Source organism: Danio rerio, chromosome 13 (assembly GCF_052040795.2).
Source record: "Danio rerio strain M-AB ecotype USA chromosome 13, GRCz13ab, whole genome shotgun sequence".
Taxonomy (NCBI): Eukaryota; Metazoa; Chordata; class Actinopteri; order Cypriniformes; family Danionidae; genus Danio; species Danio rerio.
The window spans coordinates 46,726,360-46,748,667 of record NC_141033.1 but is presented as its reverse complement, the minus strand read 5'-3'; the positions used below and the strand labels follow the sequence as shown (position 1 = coordinate 46,748,667).

Sequence of the window (22,308 nt, the reverse complement as noted above, 5' to 3'; positions counted from 1 at the left end):
ATACACTCATTCAGCCGGCAAAATAAGGTGTGGATTGATGGACTCTTCACACACTCAATGGCCGCAGGTTTGTTCACGTAGCAGAATGTGCGCACATGCTGGATAACTTTATGTATTTGGATGAAGAGAGCAAAATTTTCCCATGAGAGTGATTATAGCGAATCCCGATAGTGAATGCGGTTATACTCATGGCAGGTATCATTTGATAGTTTGGTCATTTATTTTAGTAATTTGGCAACCGTCAAATGTCATCAGGGAAATGGGTTGAAATTCCGCTTAGTAAAAAAAAAAAAAACATTAGTGCTCCATTTGGGACAACACTACATTCATAAACAATGCTATTGAGTGTGTGCATAAGTACATAGTGCATGAGTGCATAGTGTACCATTTGAAACACAGCTATACACTCTGACTGGGTCATCGGACCAATCAGCGCAAATTAGCATTGCGCTAAGGAGTGGTTTGGGAACAAATTAATTGTTGAACGAATCATATGGGAATAATTAACAAATTTTTTTTTTTTTTTTTGACCTTGCATGTATATCAGCCTGTTATTGGAGACCCCCAAAACCCAAATATGACCTTTTATAATGCATAATAGGGGCTCTTTAAGCAAACTTACTGTTAATCAGGTTACAGATTTTTTTTACTGTGGCATTTTTTGTTTACTATTGAAATCACAAGCATGTTTTGTTTGTTTGTTTATTTATTTAAGGTTGTGAATTGCATTATGGGATGTTGGTCTCTGCTCTGTCGACATTTGATTTTGAAAATTCATCTCTACAGATATACAAAGCGACTTTTATTTGCATTTTAGTGGTTTGAAATAATATACTGTAATGTATAAGAAATAATATATAAAGAAATAAGTCTGTAAAATAACAGAAAATGTCCTGGCAGTTTATTACAAGGTTTTTGTAACAGATTACACCACCAACACAGACAATATATCATTTTAAAATATTAATAATAAAAGTCCCTTACCCCACTTTTGAAAGAAAGATTGAGGTCCCATATTGCAACTCAAAAGCATAAATAAACGGGGGAAATAAAACAAAAACATGAATCACAAAATACAAAAAAATGCTAAAATTATGAATAATTTTTTTTTCTGTGCATCTCATTTTGGCATTTAGCATTGTTTTACTGTATGTTAATAATGTATTCAGTTTACTGAAAATTATTCATTTGTTTTATGTCAGTCCAGCTTTAGGAAAATGAATGACAAATGTTTGTACCCGCAGTTCTGGAATGAGTCATAATTGGCTAAATAATAATAATAATAATAATTATAATAATAATAATAATAATAATGACTTAACAGACAATATAATCTATATAGAGCAATGTTTTTCCAGCACACACTGATTGCCTGCCTGGACATTGAGGCTTAAAATATTTCTCTCCCTGTCTCCGAGTAGACAGTGTGTATTTCAGCAATTTTCAGGAAGTGAGGTGCTCGGGCGGGTATGTTAATTTGCCAAGGCAATTAACACTTAACACCCACAGGACATTTAACTTTCTGGGTATATTAATTATGCACTTTGTACATATCAAAATATCCTCTTATCCTTAAGAAAATGTACTAATTAGGCCCAAAATACAGCAGAAAGTTGTTGTTGTAGCAGAAATGTTGAAAATAAAATATTTGAAAGTAAGCCAAGAGTGTCGTCAGTCCAGCCCGCTCGGCTTAATTTTCTGCCTTTATTTCTCCTCAGTTTCTCTATAGTCTCGCAGACATGAACATGATGTAACATGCTATTTAATATTCATGCAACACTAGAACATTGGATGGTGCATTAAAGCAATACATAGCAAAAAAGAAAACTTACATAACTATTTTCTTACACGCAGCAGGGTTATATTAACAGTAGTTTTTTTCAGAGGTTACATTAGTTGAGGGTGAGCAGGCCCGGATTGGCTAATCGGGAGGACCGGGAGAATTCCCGGTGGGCCGGTCCGTTTTTTGGCCGCGAGGGCCGGTGTCCCTAGCTTCAGAATCTGTTGCTCTCAGCAGTCACACTTTTTAAATTAATTTATTTATTTGACCAGTCTTCTTGTTCATTATTTTACCGTAGCTCTGCTCTGTTTATATATAAGTAGCCTGCAAATTACTGGTTTTTAACCACAACTGCTGTGGTCCAGTGCTTAGCACGTTAGATTATGATGCTGCCGATCGGGGTTTGATTCTCGTCTGAGTATGTTTTTTTTTTTTTTCTTCTCATTTTTAATGTTAAGACATATAATACTGTTAGAGTTGTTGAACATTTGAAGTTCTAAAGCAGCTGTTTTCTTAAAAAAGACGTGATATTGTAATTAGAAACTGAAATGGAAATGTCCTTATTTTAATATAGTCAGTCGTGAACTGAGGTGGGCCGGTCTGAGGCTTGAAATTCCAGGGCTGAAAAGCAGTCCCACTCCGGCCCTGAGGGTGAGCAATATATTTATCATATGATTTACACATTTTTGAATTTTTATTTGTTTATTTTGTAAAATGTTATTTTTTATTTTGTTAATATTACTTCTTTTCTAATGCAACTTCGCAAAAAAACAAAAAGTCAAACTTTTTTTGTGTGTTACTCTAACTAATATTGATTAGTTTGGACTCTATTTTAATGATAGGAGCAAAGTCTAAAGCGCGTTGCACAAAAGCATTAGGGCGTGTCCGAAACAACCTTAGCTATTTCAAAGATGAAAAAAATACGCTCTGAGCCACGGTGCATAGTCTAACAGGGTTGTGCTTATTCTCTTAATGAGTTATGGATGTGTTTTGAGTATAACATGCATTAAACCAATCAGAGTCTCATCACCCATTCCCTTTAAGACTCAATTGGATCGCGCCATGGCGCATTTGCTATTTACATGACGGACTTTGTAAGTGGAAAAACTGAACACTTTACTAGCTAGAAAACAGTTAAATTAGTTATTATCATTTTTTGTAGTTTTAAGTTATATATTGTCTGGGTTGGTGTGCAAAAACCTTCTAATAAACTACCAGTACATTTTCTGTTATTTTACAGATTTATTTCTCTATATGAAGAGTTCAGATGCAAAAACCTCTAAATGCCGTCTGAAATTTTCTTCTAAAACGAGCATTTTTATCAGGCTCCAGTGTATAGGTTCAAAAATTTCACATTCATGGCAAATAATATGTTCTTTTTATGGTCTTTAAAGTCAAATAACTCAGCATAAACAAAGGAGGCTAAAAATAATGCTTATTTTTATTGGAAATTTCAGACAGCATTTAATAGTTTTTGCATATGAACCCTTTATATATTATTTCTTATACTTTACATTATTTCAAACTACTAAAATGTCATTAAAAGTCACTGTAGAGTTGAATTTTCAACATCGTAAGTCAACAGAGCAGAGGTCAACATCCCATAATGCAATTCACACTTGTAAATAATTGTAAAACCCTTGTGAATCACAAAATAAGGAAACAGTTCAGTTACAGATATGTTTTTACAGTGTACAAACTTTAACTTAATATTTTTGGTCAGTTTGACTAATGTAAGTTGAGACGACTATGAAGGTTTTACTAACATAGTCCTTAGTCTTAACTTGGTTCTACAAAACTGAAAGCAATATTTTTATAGAGTATAGTTTGCATTTTAATAGTCTGTTTTATTTTACTACTAAACTACAATTTTATTAAAATTTATTTTACTTTTTATTTTATTTTATTTTATTTTATTTTATTTCATTTTATTTTGTTTAGGTTCATTCATTCCTCTTCAAAACTACCAGCTTACCCAGCATATGTTTTACACAGCAGATGCCCTTCCAGCTACCAAGTACTGGAAAACATCCATACATTCCCACATTCACACACATACACTATGGCCAATTTAGCTTACACAATTGACCTATGTCTTTGGACTGTGGGGGAAAGCAGAAGGAAACCAACACCAACATGGGGGAGAACATGCAAGAGAACAAGCAATCTCTACACAGAGATGCCAACTGGCCCACCAGGGACTCAAACCAGCAACCTTCTGGCTGTGAGGTAACAGTGCTTTGCTTTGCTTTATTTTATTAGAATATTTATTATTTTTTACACACACACACACACACACACACACACACACACACACACACACACACACACACACACACACACACACACACACACACACACACACACACACACACACACACACACACACACACACATATATATATATATATATATATATATATATATATATATATATATATATATATTTTTTTTTTTTTTTTAAACTGTGAAGAATTTTCGTTTTTTATTTTTTTTATTACTAATAGTCTATATTTATTTCTTACATTTATTTTTGTCTTCTAAAGCACACAGCAGGCTTGTGTACATAATAAAACACTTCATTAAACATTACTATCCTACACAGATGTACTGCAACTAATCTCCGGTCCTGGTGTTCTCCCACACCATGCAACAGCACAATATAACCAGACCAGTTTTCAGTCCAAAGTAAATGAATGTCCGGAGAGAGATTTGCAAATGATCACGGCTCCATGTCAGCGGAGAGATGGACACACCGAGATCTCTTTAAAGTAAATCATAATAAGCTGCAATAACTGTTTTAATGGCGGGCCCGAACTCAGCCTGTGGGTGTTTTCCGGGGTGATGTAATGTGTAAGACATATTTTGAAACATAAGGAGAAATCTCTGAAAGAGGAAGTGTTTAAACAGCAACACGCCAGGCTGCTTTACTAAAGCACATTATAGACACTAAAGCATTAAAGAGTTTCTTTTCACTTTTTCACAGATTTTCTTGAACACTACACATAGAAACATGCTGCTGGATATATTCCTGCTTATAGAATGAAAAGTACGCTGTCATGTTGTGCACTGAAGTTATTTTCATGGGAAGAAAGCTGATGCAAATGAAGTGTTTTATCGGTTCATTCGTGCGTTTGCTGCCACAGAAAATGTTTGGAAATGCCTGTCTCCTAATAGAGCAGATAAATGCATCAATATTCCTCATAATCACAACATAAAACCTGAACAAGCTAAACTGTTCTTTTGTATTTGGAGCAATAACTATATGCTTTTATCATAATTATTTTAAAAGCCCCTATTATAGTTTTTTTTTTTTTTAAATGAGCTTCCATGCAGTGTAACACAGCTCTAAGTGAATGAAAACATCCAGCTGAGGTTTAAATCTAAAAGTGCACCTTGTTTAAAACCATTGATTCTTTAGTGAAATAGTTGATTCAGAGTCGAATAAACTAATCAAGTTGGGTTCAAATCGTTTGTTTAATCGCAGCGATATCAACACGGTCAGGGGCGGATTGGCCATCAGGCAATTCTGGCAAATGCCAGAAGGACCGGACCATTTTTTAAATGTGGGCCGGTCAGTTTTTAAAAATCTGTTTATTTCTTAATATGCAATGATTTTACATGCAGGCAACTTTTATCTCTTGCAAGATCTGAATATTATAATGATGATGATGATGATGATGATAATAGTTATAATAATTATAATAATAATATGAATTAAATGTTAAGCATTTGGCCCAATCAGTGACATCCGGCTGGTTTTGAGAGGGGCCGACTCAATCAGAGGTTACGCAAATGTAATCAAAATCTGGCAAGAATGTCAAACAAACTGTGAGCGCAACACAAGCTAATTGTTAGAGATGGACCATAAAAAAAAAAGAAAGAATGTGCCGAAAAGCTCCAAGAAAGCAAAAAAAAGTCTAAAGTCAGATGCTGCCAAATGCATAAAATTAACTGAAATCGAAAGGTTTAAATTCGGCTGCTGCATCAGAGGACAGTTTACACCAGAGGAATATTTTCTGTTTTCTTCTTACCTCCTCTACCGCGCTGGTAGAGGAGGTAAGAAAAAAACTGAAAATATTCTTCCAAGTCATTATACAAAAATATAATAAGTCATTTTGACGCCCTTCACGCTACTTCTGACAGTTTTTGACAGTAACCTACACTGTGTTTAACAAGCTTTGTGTTGAACTCCTGTACATTTTAAAATGTCATTATCAGCAGATAACGTGGGATTTAGAGTATACAGACTGCTACTGAACAAGTAATATAGTCTAACATGGAAAAAACTATAGCTATAGCCATAGTACTGAAGGCATTTGTAGTGAACTCTGAATACATAGCTAGTCTTTAAAGTAAAACATTAAATACATGCAAAGGTTACAGTATGTATTTAATTCTTAAGTAGAGGCGCAGAGAATGACAACAGGTTGTTTTTGTTCCTGCCACATAAATATCTATTACATATGGTACAGCTTATATTATTTCACCATCTGTAAACCAATTTAAGTAGTGAATGTGCATGTGGTAATGTGGGCTGGTGTGGCTACAGTGCCAGGGCTGAATATTTGTTCCAGTCCGCCCCTGGACACGGCAGATCACCAAATATGTAGTTCCAGTTCCAGTAAAATGTGAATGTGCTTTCACTTCAGAGACTAGCAAAGGCGCGGGGGATCACGGGACTGATCATGACGCGAAGAAGTTCAGTATAAAGATGATCATATATATATATATATATATATATATATATATATATATTGTTTCACTTTACAGGTAGAATAAGTTTAAATAAGTAAATTGAACAAACAGCAAGTGATTGTTTTGAATGTAGCGTATCTCTCCTCCATATTCTGCAATGTTCTGCAATAAAGACTACAATTACCAGGTCATCAACCTGGAGGCTCTAGTAAGTGAAAGGTTAAAAATTTCATGCAATGTAAGCAGTAAAAAAAAAAAAAAAAATCTTGCTGCCTGGTGACACGGTGGCACAGTGGGTAGCGCAATCACCTCATAGCAAGGTCACTGGTTCGAGCCCACGCTGGGTTATTTGGCATTTCTGTGTGGAGTTTGCATGTTCTGCCTGTGTGGCGTGGGTTTCCTTCGGATGCTCCGGTTTCCCCCACAGACCAAAAATATGCGGTATAGGTGAATTTAATAAACTAAATTGGCCATAGTGTATGAGTGTGAATGGATGTGTAAAACCGTGTAACTTCTCTCCGTTAAACAAAAAATGATGAATAAAATTAAAAAGGGGGCTAATAATTCTGACTCCAACTGTACATACAGCTGAAGTCAAAATTATTAGCCCGCCTGGGATTTTTTGTCTTTCTTATTCAAATATTCCCTAAACGATATTTAACAGAGCAGGGGATTTGTCCTATATGTAAATTCTTAAGTCTTATGGCTCCTACACACCGGGACGCTTTTCGTTTGCGTTAATCGTCAGCGTTTTACGAGAAGTTTTTCAGTATTTAAACTCAAGCGCTTTTTACTGGCGTCAAGCTGAAGAGTATGCAAAATCACTCTTTTGACGTCAGATGGTGCTCCACAACTTTAAGCTTCTGACACCCGCTTATAACACAGAAGAAGAGGAGGAGAGGAAGTTCACACGATTGTTGATAAAGTTACTGGTGACTTGAACAAGCATGGATTATTCAAGCAGCAGCTCCAGCGATAAAGGAATGATTAGTGTCCACAAGAGCAATAAGCAGCTCCACGTTCATATCACCTCAGGGCGTGGTCTTCAATGTGTGCTCGCATTGACAGTTTTGCGCTTGAGCGCCTCCAAGTGCCGTTTACTGTAACTTCAGCAGCTCCATGAACGTGAACAAAAGTGTCGATCTGATTGGTGGAGAAGGTTTTGATGCAGTGCGTCAAAACCAAAAAACGAGCATGAGGCGTTTTTTTTTTAAATGACGCTTTTGCGCCTGGCGTTTTGCACGTTGGTGTGCACGATCACATTGGCGCCCGTTATTAAGTCGCGAGGCGTTAAACGTCGATAAAAACCGTGAGCAAAAAACGTCTCGGTGTGCACGGGCCTTTAAAGTCTTATTTGTTTTATTTCAGTGGGAATAAAAACAATTTGTAATTAAAAAAAAAACATTTTGAGGTCAAAGTTATTAGCCCTCTTATTTATAATTTTTTTTTTCTTCTGATTGTCTATAGAACAAACCATCATTATACAATGATTTGCCTAATTACCCTAACTTAAACTATTTAACCCCGTTAAGCCTTTAAATGTCACTTTAAGCTGAATACAAGCATCTTGAAAAATATCTGGTCAAACATTATGTGCTGTCATCATAGCAAACATAAAATAAAATCAGTTGTCAGTAACCTTTGTTACTTTTTTACAGTGTGTAAATAGGAAATCCACCATCACTTTGTGCATTCATGTTTGCTTGTATGTCTTAGCTTAGAAGAAAGGCAGTAGAGTTTAATGCAGCAAAATCTCAAGATACCAGAAATCCCGTACAGCAGAGTTTGCTGAGAACTGTCTCTGGTTATAGTTAGCAGATAGAACACTGTCTGCCGGGAGTGAATGTATTAGGTATTCATCCACATCATTATGAAGTCCTTCCATTTCAACATGAGTGTAGAAGGCAGATGGGTCTTTCTCGCAGAACTGATGCTCTTCTCTTCAGTTCTTTTGACATTGACAAATTTTACCTGCAAATCAGGTCTGGACACTATTGTTCTGGTCTCCTCTCAAGAAATACTCCTATATAACAGAAGTAGGTTGGTACTCCTTATGGAATTGGAAGCATCCCATAGAGAGAGAGAGAGAGAGAGAGAGAGAGAGAGAGAGAGAGAGATCCATTTAGAGATGAGTTCTAAACTTAGAAGATCCGTTTGCAATACCAGTCAGTGCAGCGAGTGACGCAGGGATACAAAAAAGTGTGTCTTTTTCATCTGCTGAGGTCAAAGGTCAAGTTTATCTGTCTGTTTGTCTGTCTGTACTCCATAATATCCATCCATCCATCCATCCATCATCCATAATACATTTCCATCCATCTATCCATCCATCCATAATACCTTTCCATCCGTTCATCCATCCATCCAGTTTGTCTCTGTCAGTCTGTCCCCTCCGTCCATCCATCCATCCATCCATCCATCCATAATACATTTCCATCTATCCATATGTCTGTCCGTTCATCCATCCATCCACCTGCCTGTCTATCCATCCATCCAGATTTATATTTTCACCATCCATTCATCCATCTGTTCAGCCATTTCTCCATCCATATAACCTTTCTTTCCTTTCATTAAACTTTCCACCCATCCAGTATATCTGTTTATTAACCATCCATTCATCTATCCATCAATCTGTCTGTCCTTCCACCCATTTATCCAAAATACATTTCCATCCATCCATCCATCCATCCATAATGCCTTTCCATCCATCCATACGATCTGTCTAATATCCATTTATCCGTTAGTTCGTCTATCTACTTTTATATTTTTATTATCAACCATCAATCTATCCGTCTATCAATCCATCCACCCATAATATCTTTCTTTCTTTTTTTCCATCCATCCATCCATTAATCCTTCCATTCATTCGTCTATCCATCCATCTTTATGTTTGTATGCCATCCATCTGCCTCCATTGAAAATGGTTGATTTTCTATCAATCCATCCATCCATAATATTTTCCATCTATCCATCCATCTATTCATCCATCCATCCATAATATTTTCCATCTATCAATCCATCCATTCAACAATCCATAATACATTTCCATCCATCCATCTGTCCATCCATCCATCCATCAACTATCCATTTATCCCTTCGTCCGTCCATCTACTTTTATATTGTTTTACTATCAACCATCAATTCATCCATCCATCCATCCATAATATATTTCTTTCCATTCATCCATCCATCCTTCCAATTCATCTATCTATCTATCCATTCATCTTTCCATTCTTGAGGTTATCCATCTGCCTGCCTGCTACTTCTATCTACTTTCTGTTTTTACTAACAACCATCTATTCATCCATCCATAATAGCTTTCCATCCATCTATGCATCCATCCATCCATCCAAAGTACATTTCCATCGATCCATCTGTCTATCTGTCTGTCCATCTATCCATCAATCAATTGATCCATCCATCCATCCATTCACTTTTATATTTTCACTATCAACCATCAGTTCATCCATCCATCCATAATATTAGTTATCCATCACGTATTTATCCTAACTTAGAAAATCCGTTTACAATTCCAGTCAGAGTGAGCGAGTGATGGACGGGAAGTGCGTCTTATTCATCCGCTGAAGTCAAAGGTCAGGTTTATTTGTGTCGCAGCACTCAGTTCATCTGTGTGCTGTTTACTCTGGTCTGCCCCGCACACAGTCACAGTGTGAGATACGGTCAGAGGGACATCGTCTCACCACAGAGGCTGTTTGTCCAGCGCAGTGTCTGTGTCACTCACACTCACCGCAAATACAGAGAACAGATTCAAGCTAACAAAGCAGAGACCAGCAGGAATAATTGAGTTTGCCTTGGATGGTCTGGAATGCAGAGTGCAGAGAGAGTGGGGAAATGGGGTGTTTTTGAGCCACTATATGGTTCTTTATTGAAAAATTATGCCCATTTATAGACATACATGTCTGTCTGTCTGTCTGTCTGTCTGTCTATCTGTCTGTCTATCTATCTATCCACTTTTATTTTTTCACTATCATTAGTGTCACTATCAACAACATAACCATTCATACATACATATATCCATTTATAAAACCTTTCTATCAATCCATCCATAAAACCTTTTCATCAATCCATCCATCCATACATCTTTTCCATTCATCCATCCATCCATCCAATCATCCATCCATCCATCCGTCCATCAATTCATCAATCAATTCATTCATCCTTCCATAAAACCTTGCCATCCGTCCATCCATTCATAGAACCTTTTCATCCATCCCTCCATCCATTTTTCTATTCATCCATTCATCCATCAATTCATCAATCTATCCATTCATCCTTCCATAAAACCTTGCCATCAGTCCTTTCATAGAATCTTTTCATCCATCCATCCATCTATCCTATTCTTAAATCCTTTCCATCCATCCATCTGTCCTTTTATCTATCTATCCATCCATCAATTCATCAATACTTCCATCCATCCATCCATCCATCCATCTGCCCATCAATTCATCTATCAGTTAATCCATCCATAAAAATTTTCATCCATCCATCAAATATTTTCATCCACCCATCCATCCATCCATCCATCCATCCATCCATCCATCCATCCATCCATCCATCCATCCATCCATCAATTTATCCATCCATCTGTCCTTCTATTCATCCATCTATCTATCCACCCACACATTTGTCAATCCAGCCAACCTTTTCATGCATCCATAAATCCTTTCCATCCATCCATCCATCCATCCATCCATCCACCAATTCATCAATACATCCGTCCATCCATCCATCCATAAAACCTTACCATCCATCCATCCATCCATCCATCCATCCATCCATCCATCAATACATAAAACCTTTCCATCCATCCATCTATACATCCATTTATCCACCCATCCGCCATCCATCCATCCATCTATCCATCTATCCATCCATCCATCCATCCATCTTTACTATTTATCCATCTGCTACAAGCTACACATCAGGAAATGTAGTTAAGCTTTTGTCAGACTACACTTATAGAAATGTAGCTAGCTATACTACAAGTAACTAAATAGCTAGCTATACTAGCTCCACAAATGTGTGTATTAAAAAATATGTAAAGATAAGTAAAACAGTTGGGACTTAAAACAGTACAATAGAATTAAAGCTTAATCAAATCAAATATTGTCAAGCTACTCCACTACAGGTACTTGCATGGAAAAAAGTAACTAGCAAGTAGAAAGGCTACACTGTATCATACTCTGAAGCTACTGAAAAATGTAGCTAAGCTACTGTAGTAGTTGAGCAACGTACAACTAGTTAAATAGCTAGTCATAAAGTCAAAAATACTTGCTACCTCAGTTTAAAACAAATTCTAACTCAAAAATCTAAATAAATAAATACATATAATCCAGTTCAAAGCCCTGATATAAAACTTCTGATATTTGTTTTGATTTGTGTTTCTGCTTTTGGCTTTAAAGAACCAGTGATAGATTTTGTATGCAAATAGCAAGTTTTCGAATAAAAATAAAATAAAAAAGAAACATGGTTGCCATGTGTTTATGCTTATTAGCGAATAAAACTGTTAGCTTAGTGACAAGTTAGTGTCAAAGTCTATTGGTGTCGGACTGTGACCAATTTTCACGCACATACAAATGAAACAAGCTGCTACATGATCAAACAAGCCAAAACCTAGTGAGCTGCCTTGCTGTTTGTTGCCTACATAGGCAACTTCCTTCTAAGGCAGCGTCCAATTCCTAACTCAAATGGAAGCTCAGAAGTGACAGCAAGGCTTTATAGAGCGCTCCAAATTGGTCACAAATGAGCTTCTGTGTTTGATCATCTACAGAAAATGTAATAAAAACCTACAAAACTGAAGCAGGCGCAGGCCAGCGACTCGATTTTTTCTTTCTTTCACTTTTTACTTTATCTTTGTTGCAAAGCAGAGGCGTAATGAAAGCTGAGGGGTAAATGCCTGTCCTCTATCCGCGGCTGGAGCTTCTGTGTGGAGGAGACACATGCTGACACAAGCTGCCCGCCACAGAGACACACTGAGCCCGGTCTGTTCAACAGCGGATGGGCGCCTCAGTTGGGTGCCTGATTAGAAATATGGTTAATTTTCAGCAAAATCTGTCTCGCTCCTAGACAACTAAAACGGAGCAAACATGCAGTAGTGGGACGACCCCAGCAGCTGAGCACTGGCTGGGGCAGTTGGAGGTTTAACTTGTGTTGAAGGTGCATTCGTGGGCATATGGGAAGATGCGGAAGAACAGGTGCAGGAGTCAATGTTCGGTCAATGTCAGCAAGAAAAGACTTTTATGAAGAACTTTATGAAAGCACACAGTGATGGGATGACTGAACAAGATATGCAAACTAACAACGATGCATACTTTAAGCATTGCTTGCAAGTTGCATCATTCTTCTACCCTTAAAATGTATGTGTATAGGAAATTGTGCTTCGTTCCTGTTAATATTTCAGACTGAATGTGTATGCTTTAGAGGACTTGTAAGCATTTTAGGAACACACGTTATTTACCTTTATCTTTCAGCCAACAAGGATATCATTTTGCACATTTACAGTAAGCTTGCTGACATCAGGAGAGCGCATACATATATAAAAATAAATAAATAAATGAATAAAAGTATATGACAATGTTATATAATAGATTGTGTGACATTATATAAGGTATTAATTATGCTAAAATTCAGCTTTGCATCACATGAGAAATAATATTTTCATACATATTCAAATATAAAGCAGCTATTTTAATGTGTTATATATAACCTCACAAATCACTCATTTAAATTAATATTTTATATAGAAATATTTGTCGGAGTTATTTGTTCACTTTATTTAAAGGTTTATGTTGTTAATCATGATTTCTTTCATTTCGGAGATATGCACCCCCTGCAGAGGAAGCTTAAAGGCCTTAGTGTGGCCAACTAGAGCAGTATAACATAACATGAAGGGGCCTTGGGATTATGGAGATATGTCAAAACTATGCTGTTGGCAAGATGCCGATGTACATCAGTTATTAATATCTATACCTATTCCACTCATAAACCCAACCATCACAGTTAACTTTTATACTGTACCTACCACGACCCTAAACCTAACCATCATCGTTATTACCCCAACAGTTAACCCAACCATCACAGTTATTAATGTCTACACCTACCCCAACCCTAAACCCAACCATTACAGATCTTAACGTCTACACTTTCCCCCACCCTAAACCCAATTTCTACAGTTATTAACGTTTTTACCTCCCCTAACCCTTAACACAACCATCATAGTTAACGTCTACATGTTCCCAACCATCACAGTTATTAACATCTACACCTTCCCTCACCCTTAACCCAACCATTGCAGTTATTAACATCTACATTTTCCCCAACCTTTAACCCAACTATCAGTTATTAACATCTATACCAGGGGTCACCAATCCTGGTCCTGGAGGGCCGGTGTCCCTGCAGGGTTTAGCTCCAACTTGCCTTAACACACCTGCCTGGATGTTTCAAGTATACCTAGTAAGACTTTGATTAGCTTGTTCAGGTGTGTTTGATTAGGGTTGGAGCTAAAATCTGCAGGGCACCGGCCCTCCAGGAACAAGTTTGGTGACCACTGATCTATACCTTTCATAAACCTAAACCCAACCATCAGTTTTAAACGTTTGTACCTACCTGAACCCAAAACCCAACCATCACAGTAATTAACGTCTACACCTTCCCTAAACTTAAACCCAACCATCACAGTTGTTATTGTGTACCTTTCCTAAACTTAAACCCAACCATCACAGTTATTATTTTCTACCTACCCCAACCCTGAACCCAACTATCACAGTTATTAACGTCTACAACTTCCCCAACCCTAAACCCAACCATCACAGTTATTAACGTCTACACCTACCCCGACCTATGATAAGGGTCCAAAATTAGTACACCCAAATTTAAAGGTTAGAGAACAATATTGAATTAAAAATAAAGAGCAAAATTCCAGAGAAACAAAACAGAAATTGAAACATTGTAGGTTGTAATTTTTTTTCCCAATATTTTGCACGAATATAAATATAAAATCTTTTTATTTCCAAAGATGTTTTTTTGACATAAAAATTAATTTATTAAATATTTCTGTTTAATAAATCAGTTTTGTTCAAATGCACCAAAATATATGACCTATATTAACTGAGAAATAGATAAAAATATATATTTATTTTTAAAAAGGGGTGTACTCCTTTACATAGAGCACTTTATATATTAATGATTGTATTGATTGATTTACTCTCACCAACCCCAGTTTTTGACCTGTAGTGCTTGTGGCTTTATAAAAACATGTTGCACTGTTGGATTAGCACCTGATGATTGAATCATGTCAACTGATGTCAGCTGCTGATAGTTTCACATTTGTGACCATCTGCTGCCCATCATAAAAAATACCACCCTTGTGTCTGGCAGAAGTAGAGCACAGAGTCTGAGCGGAGTCACCTTAAAGGGACAGTTCATCCACAAAAGCAGGTTCGTTCTTTAATATTTACTTAAGCTCATTTCATTATCTTATATTAAGACCAGAAAAGTGAAGTTGTGAGAACTCTCTTCCTATTTCACAAAATAAACATATGCAAATCAATTTGTTAGTATTCGAAAAGAGTGGCTGTGTGTGTAAGATTAGTAATTCACACCAAAAAAAAAACCAAAATTTGCATAAAAACAACTGATGTTGAACTAATATAAAAATATGTCATCATAGCATATTATCATATATATATATATATATATATATATATATATATATATATATATATATATATATATATATATATATATATATATATATATATATATATATATATATATATATATATATAATTGGACTTTATTCATGCTGCCTTATGTATACTGTAAAAAAAAAAAAAAAAAAAAAAATATATATATATATATATATATATATATATATATATATATATATATATATATATATATATATATATATATATATTAGGGATGTAACGGTATTGTAAATACCGTCATACCGCAATATTAATTTTTTTCGATATTACCGAAGTCGCATGACTCGGTAAAACTATAGGTCTTCAGAGAAAATTTGCTCAGGCGAATGAAGCGAACGGGAGGTAACGAAAACTACAATTGCCATCAGCCCATGCTTGACCATCATCCCTTGCGGTCTGTTGTTGCTACAGATCCAGTAATGCGGAAATGGAGTGTGCTGCTAGAAGCGGGGATGAAAAGAGCTGGAAAACTCTAAAGCAGGTCGCACACCAGAAGCGCCGCGACACGGCGCGTACATGACAGATTAAAGTATCGCACACCAGACGCGCACATTCGAATGATATTTAACATGAAACTAATCAGATGGCGCTCTGTGGCGCGGCTGAAAAATGAACTGCGTCCTGAGCCGTCGCCGGGCGCCGCCGACAGCCGCCGACTTGCGGCGCCGGTGTGTGTATCCTGATAGAAACCTATGTTTAGAATTCTAAAATACGTGGCGCTGCGCGGCGCGCCGCCGAGCGTCGCTTCTGGTGTGCGACCTGCTTTACACGCACAGTTCAGTCCTGCATTATCTCCGTGTAAGTTCAGACTTCGCAAGTTTGATCAAGGCTGCAGTCTCTTCTTCTCAGTTTGATATGGAAAAGCAGATTATACCGAGGACACGGGTAAATCTTCAAAGGGAACAGTGTACTTTATAACTTCATTCACATCACCCTGGCTTCGTTGTTTCACTTTCTCAACAATAAAATGTAAACATGATTTAAGGAACTGCCTATTTTCATTTTAATATTAGCAACTTAGACAGCAGAAATGTTGAGGCGCCGTGCTGCATAAGATGAGCGTCATCTTCACTATGTGGATATTTATAACAAAACGGAGCCGATAACAACTGCCTCCTTTCAATTTCAGTGAAAATACGAAACACAGCCTCTCTTTTGCTGAATATCAGTTTTAAGAATCGATAATGGCCATTTTAAAAGTATAACATACAATAAGTTTTTACATTATAGGAAATAAAGGCGATCAGTCAATATACAGAATGTACGTGGTTACATTAATCATTAACTTATCTTTGCGCTCAGCCAAAACACGTTACCTGAGAACAAGTAATAGATTCCAATGACCAAAGTCAGGGAATATGTCGTTAGATAAAGACAACAAGATGAATGAAATATCCCGTTTAATAAATATAGTGAGATTAGATCCAGCGGGAGATGCTTGATGAGAAGTCCGACTAGCAGAGCTCCCATCTGGGTAGATGGGCTGAGTGTGATTAAATGTTGAATGTAATGAGTTTTCAACAATACTAAATTGAAACTTTATTTTTTTACATGGTTTAATAATTTTTTGTTATTAAAATTGAAGTTCCTGTTTCAAAGCTTACAGATAGATGGCTAATTTGTATGTCATTGACACTTTTGGCACTTTTTTGGAGTATTTTCATAAGTTTTGTTTTTTCCTGTAAATGATTCAATAAATACCGTACCGTGACATTCATACCGAGGTATTACCGTACCGTGAAATTCTGACACCGTTACATCCCTAATATATATATAATATATATATATATATATAATTATTATTATAATTTGACAGTATACAAAAGGCAGCATGAATGAAGTCCAAAGATCTGTTAATATTTAAGACATCTGTCATATAGAAAAGTAGACATTATTCACTAAACATTCTTAGAAATAAAGATCTCAAAAAACAATTTTCCCTAATTTAGAAGTAACAGTTTCCTAAAGCATCCAACAAGTTAATTCTGAAAACATAACCCTATGTACATTTCTGGAGAGCACAAATTATGTAGCCAGAGGTATGGCTGCATTTTGTCTATAAAAACGAACGTTATGGTGTGGTATGATGCCTTTTCGCGCTTAAAAGCTGACCACTTACCTCCCTATGGACGGCTTTCCCACTGTTTCCAGTTTGTCTAGCTAGCTCGCCATGTACATCGTTGGACTTGAGACTCAGAGAGGAGTTGATCACGAAGAACGGTTCCAGAAAGCTGGACAAAAACAAAAGCCAAAAATTAAATAAACGAGTAAGTAAAAGGATGTGAATGTGGTAAAATCTGAGAATGTGGTAAAAATCAGGCGAGGGCTTTTCTATTTATGGATTGCTTTTTTAATACTGTCGGTTGGGTTTAGGGAAGTCGGTGGGCAGGTCAATCTGTGCTTTTGAAAACACTATTGGTTGGGTTTAGGAAAGGAGGAGGGTGGGTCAGTCATTCAGTTGACAGCAGCCTCTGGTGAATTTAAGTGAGAACAGCAGGTACGAATGGCACTCTGAAGAGAAATTTGACATATCCACAAGTGTAAACAGCACCCTCTGGTGGATTCGCAAAAAAAAAAAAAACTTCAAAAAAAAATTTACCTCCTGGGATGTAATTGGCAATCTCCAGAAATGTATTTATAGGTATAGCCCCCTATATTTCTACTCAGCCCCCCTAAAACTTTTGTGACTGACAGAGATAGAAACATCAAGTGTTGTCTAGTAGTAAAAATACTTCTTATTTATTATCGTCATTCAGATCATAAAATATGTGAATTAGCCTGTAAGTTTAAAAATATTTATTTATATTTATGCCATTTAATTAGAAAAGTGGTAGTTTATTTAAAACATGAAAACAAAAAATACACTTGAATATAGAAAGAAGTTTTTACTACAGTAAACAGGTGGGTTGAGCCTATACATACATACATATATATATTAAAATGTTTGTTTAATATGGGTTGTATACTAGTATTCCACAGTATTACTTAGACAGGCACAGCCAATTGAGTTCTGAATAAGCCAAATAGGCTCAACCCACCTGTTTACTTTTTACTGTGTCCATCAATCACAATGAAAACAAACAAACACTTTAAGTATGCAAATCAATTAAGAACATTAATTGCCACAGCTGTTTGACATTATTCTCTGCACCTACCGAGTCAGTAAAGGACCACAGACACCTGCATCGCAAAATGCTGAAGTTTTTTCCCCATACAGCATGCAGAATAAAAATCTATTAAGATTACACTCTTTCAGCAGTTCCTCGCATCCAATATCTTGTTTGTCACAGGGGCCTTGCATGAATTGTTCATGGATGAAAGTGCCAAACTACAGTTAAAATCAACAAATTAAAAATGAAACACCCGAAATTGCATGAAACTCCGAAGGAAACGTGAATGGCATGCTGACGCAATAGCGTTAATCAAATTATGTGCTATAACATGTAAAACAGGATCATGAAAGAAACATTCCAAAAGCAACTCATGTAAACACCTTTATCATATTGTCTTACTCAGATTAAGGCAAATGATTTGATTACTGATGTCCATGTAAACGTAGTCAGTTAGTACATCTAATTAATTCCAATTAGTTAAATAATAGTTCCACTGTAACAAAGACACCTTAAAATAAAAATGATATTTTCTTCCCTCAAAGCTATCACAAGGACTTGGAAAAAAGCATAAAAATAACAAGGCCTTCTTTTATATTATTATACAGTGGCTTGATAAACATACTCCCCAATGAACCGTAGATGTTCTGGAAACTCTTTTTTTGTGTTCTCAAGTCTCAGAAGAAAAGGTACAAAAGCTTCTTCTGGAACAGTACTTTTTAAAAAGGTACACCACTGTACCCTATCTAACCATCAAGGGTGCATTTAAGTACATTTAGCACCTACATGTTATATATTAACACCTTCAGAAAAGACATCCCAATGGGAGCTCTTTTTTATTGAGAGTGCACTGACAAAACAACAGCATGTGTTTGGTGCACCATAATGGGTTAGTAAATAATGACCAAAATGTTTCATAGTTGGCTGAACTACTCCTTTAATCACTAAAAAAACCTGAAAAAGCAGGAAAAAATGCAAGGAGGAGGTGAAAAGGAGCAGAGGGCTAGGAAGAAGCGTCTGGCCAGACATGATTCCCCAGCCTTTCTTAATTACATTGTGCAGTACAACGTGAAAAGGTGTCAGATAGCCAGAGAAGCAGATCTGTCCTAATGAATGAAAACAGATGGACTGGACTGCGAGCTGCGGAGACTGCCAGGAGATTTGGGGAGGAGTATAGAGGAAGAGGGAATACTGAGAGCAAGTGAACGTATACAATGTGAGAATGAGAATGAGGACGAATAGGCAGAAATTGAAGCAAGCAATGGGTGAGAGAAAATAAAGAGATAAAGAATATGTTCAGTCTCATGAGAATATTCCAACAGAATAAGAAGCGGTAGCAGATCCTCAAACCTTGAGGCGAGAGAATCACCTTAAAAACACGCATGGTGTAAGACATATTTTTTTGAAAAAAAAAAAAGTGTACACAATCAAAATAAGAGTAATCACTAAATTAATTTACTAAAATCTTTCAAAATTATTTGTCTATTTTACTTTAGCTTGAATATTTGTTTACTGTATGCATATGCCTGAGATATTTGTAAAATATTGCCAATGTAAGTCAGTCTTTCTCAGGGAAAAGATGCTGCAACCTTCAGAATGACAACATTGCATTAAGGGGAATTTTTGAAAATATTTTTTTGTAAATATTTTTAAAAATAATGTTTGAAAAATATGTAAAAAAAAATGTTCACTGTCTGCATATGAAGTGAGATATTTGTAAAAAATCTCAAAAAGCTTTTGTAAGTCAGTCTTTCTCTAGGAATGTGCTGCAACTTTTAGAATGACACAATTAAATTTAGGTGAACTATTATTATTATTATTATTATTATTGAATATTTGTTCGCTGTCTGCATATGAAGTGAGATATTTGGTAAAATTTCGCCTGTTCTATTTTCTCTGAGAAAATGTGCTGCAACTTTTATAATGACAAAAATGCATTAAGGTGAATTTTTGTAAATATTTTTATTAAATATTTGTTTACTGTCAGCATACTGTGTGAAGTGAGATATTTGAAAAAAAAATCTCGCCTTTTGTAGGTCAGTCTTTCTCGAGAGAAAACACACATGGAGGAAGACATTTAATAAATAGTGTACACAATCAAAATCAGAGTGAATTATATATATTTTTCTTAAATATTTGTTCACTATATGCATAGTGTATGAAGTGAGATATTTGGTAAAATCTTGCAGATGTAAGTAAGTCTTTCTCTGAGAAAATGTGCTGCAACCTTTAGAATGACAAAAATGCATTAAGGTGAAATTTTGTAAACAATTTTAGAAAATATTTTTTAAAATATATTTGTTCACTGTCTGCATACGTCAAGCTTTCTCTAGGAATGTGCTGCAACCTTTAGAATGACAAAACTAAATTTAGGTGAATTATTATAGATATTTTTCTTGAATATTTGTTCGCTGTCAGCATATGAAGTGAGATATTTGGTAAAATTTCGCCTGTTCTATTTTCTCTGAGAAAATGTGCTGCAACCTTTAAACTGACAAAATTACATTTGGGTGAATTTTGGTAAATATTTAACTTAAATATTTGTCCACTGTAAACTTGTTTACAGCAAAATAAAGTATAAATGAAGCAAGCAAAGGGAGCAAGGGAAAAAAGTCAAGTAAAAATTGACAATATGTTCAATCTTATGAGAACATCCCAACAGAATAAGAAAGCTGTAGCAGATCCTCAAACCTCGAGGCGAGAGAATCACCTTAAAAACACATGGAGGAAGACATATTCAATAAATAGTGTACACAATCAAAATCAGAGTGAATTATTATATGTATATATTTTTAAAAATATGTGTTCACTATATGCATAGTGTATGAAGTGACATATTTGGTGAAATCTTGCAGATGTAAGTCTTTCTCTGAAAAAAAAAATGCGCTGCAACCTTTAGAATGAAAAAATTGCATTAAGGTGAATTTTTGTAAATATTTTTTATTAAATATTTGTTCGCTGTCTGCATATGAAGTGAGATATTTGGTAAAATTTTGCCTGTTCTATTTTCTCTGAGAAAATGTGCTGCAACCTTTAGAATGACAGAATTACATTTAGGTGAATTTTTGTAAATATTTATCCTAAATATTTGTCTACTGTAAACATATTTATAGCAAAAAAATATATTAAAAAATGAAACAAGCAAAGGGAGCAATGGAAAAAAAAGTAAAGTAAAAATTGAGGAAATGTTTAATCTCATTAGAACATCCAAGCAGAATAAGAAAGAGGTAGCAGAGCCTCAAACCTTGAGGCGAGAGAATCATTTTAAAAACACATGGAGAAAGACATATTTAATAAATAGTATACACAATCAAAATCAGAGTAATCACTAAATAAATTTACTGAAATCTTTCAAAATTATTTGTCTAGTTTACTTTAGCTTAAATATTTGTTGCATATGACTGGAGATATATTTGGTAAAATCTCGCCTTTTGTAACTCTGCCTTTCTCTAGGAATGTGCTGCAACCTTTAGAACGACAAAACTACATTTAGGTGAATTATTATAAATACCTTTTTAAATATTTGTACACTATATTAATACAGTATGAATTGAGATATTTGATAAAATCTTGCCTGTTGTAAATTAGTCTTTCTCTAGGAATGTGCTGCAACCTTTAGAATGGCAAAATTACATTTAGGTGAATGTAGGCATGGAGGAAGACAAAGTGGTGAAGGTGATGGAGTGGATAAAGGACTAAGGGACGAGGGGCGTGAGTTTGAGCGCAGGGTGACGGTGATGTGGATTAGCTGTAGTTGGGTGACTGCAGGGATTAGGACACCTGCAGAAAAAAAAGAGCTGCTGTTTAGATGAGGATATAGTATTTTGACAGCATGATCCTTGATAGCCCACAACCATAAGCACACACATACACACATAATGGTGCATACATTTTAAAATTTATTCAAATAGGTTTTAAAATATAATATACATATTTTGCAATGCTAAATTGTCAGTATCATGACTCAACTAGATTTCAGTGGCTATGTTTATAT

General features: G+C 35.7%; 1 protein-coding gene across 12 annotated transcripts in view; it reads right to left on the bottom strand.

Annotated features, from left to right (window-relative positions):
• LOC147834296 (uncharacterized) overlaps positions 1–22,308 on the bottom strand; it is a 340,821-nt gene that overhangs the window by 162,325 nt on the left and 156,188 nt on the right. For all 12 annotated transcript variants that reach the window (XR_015506368.1, XR_015506370.1, XR_015506367.1 and 9 more), the window contains one exon: positions 17,324–17,435. Coding sequence is in view for 8 of the 12 variants with exons in the window: in XM_087279751.1 (XP_087135877.1) it covers positions 17,324–17,435 (112 nt within the window). In the remaining 4 variants the exon portion in view is untranslated. The remainder of the gene's footprint in view (positions 1–17,323; positions 17,436–22,308) is intronic.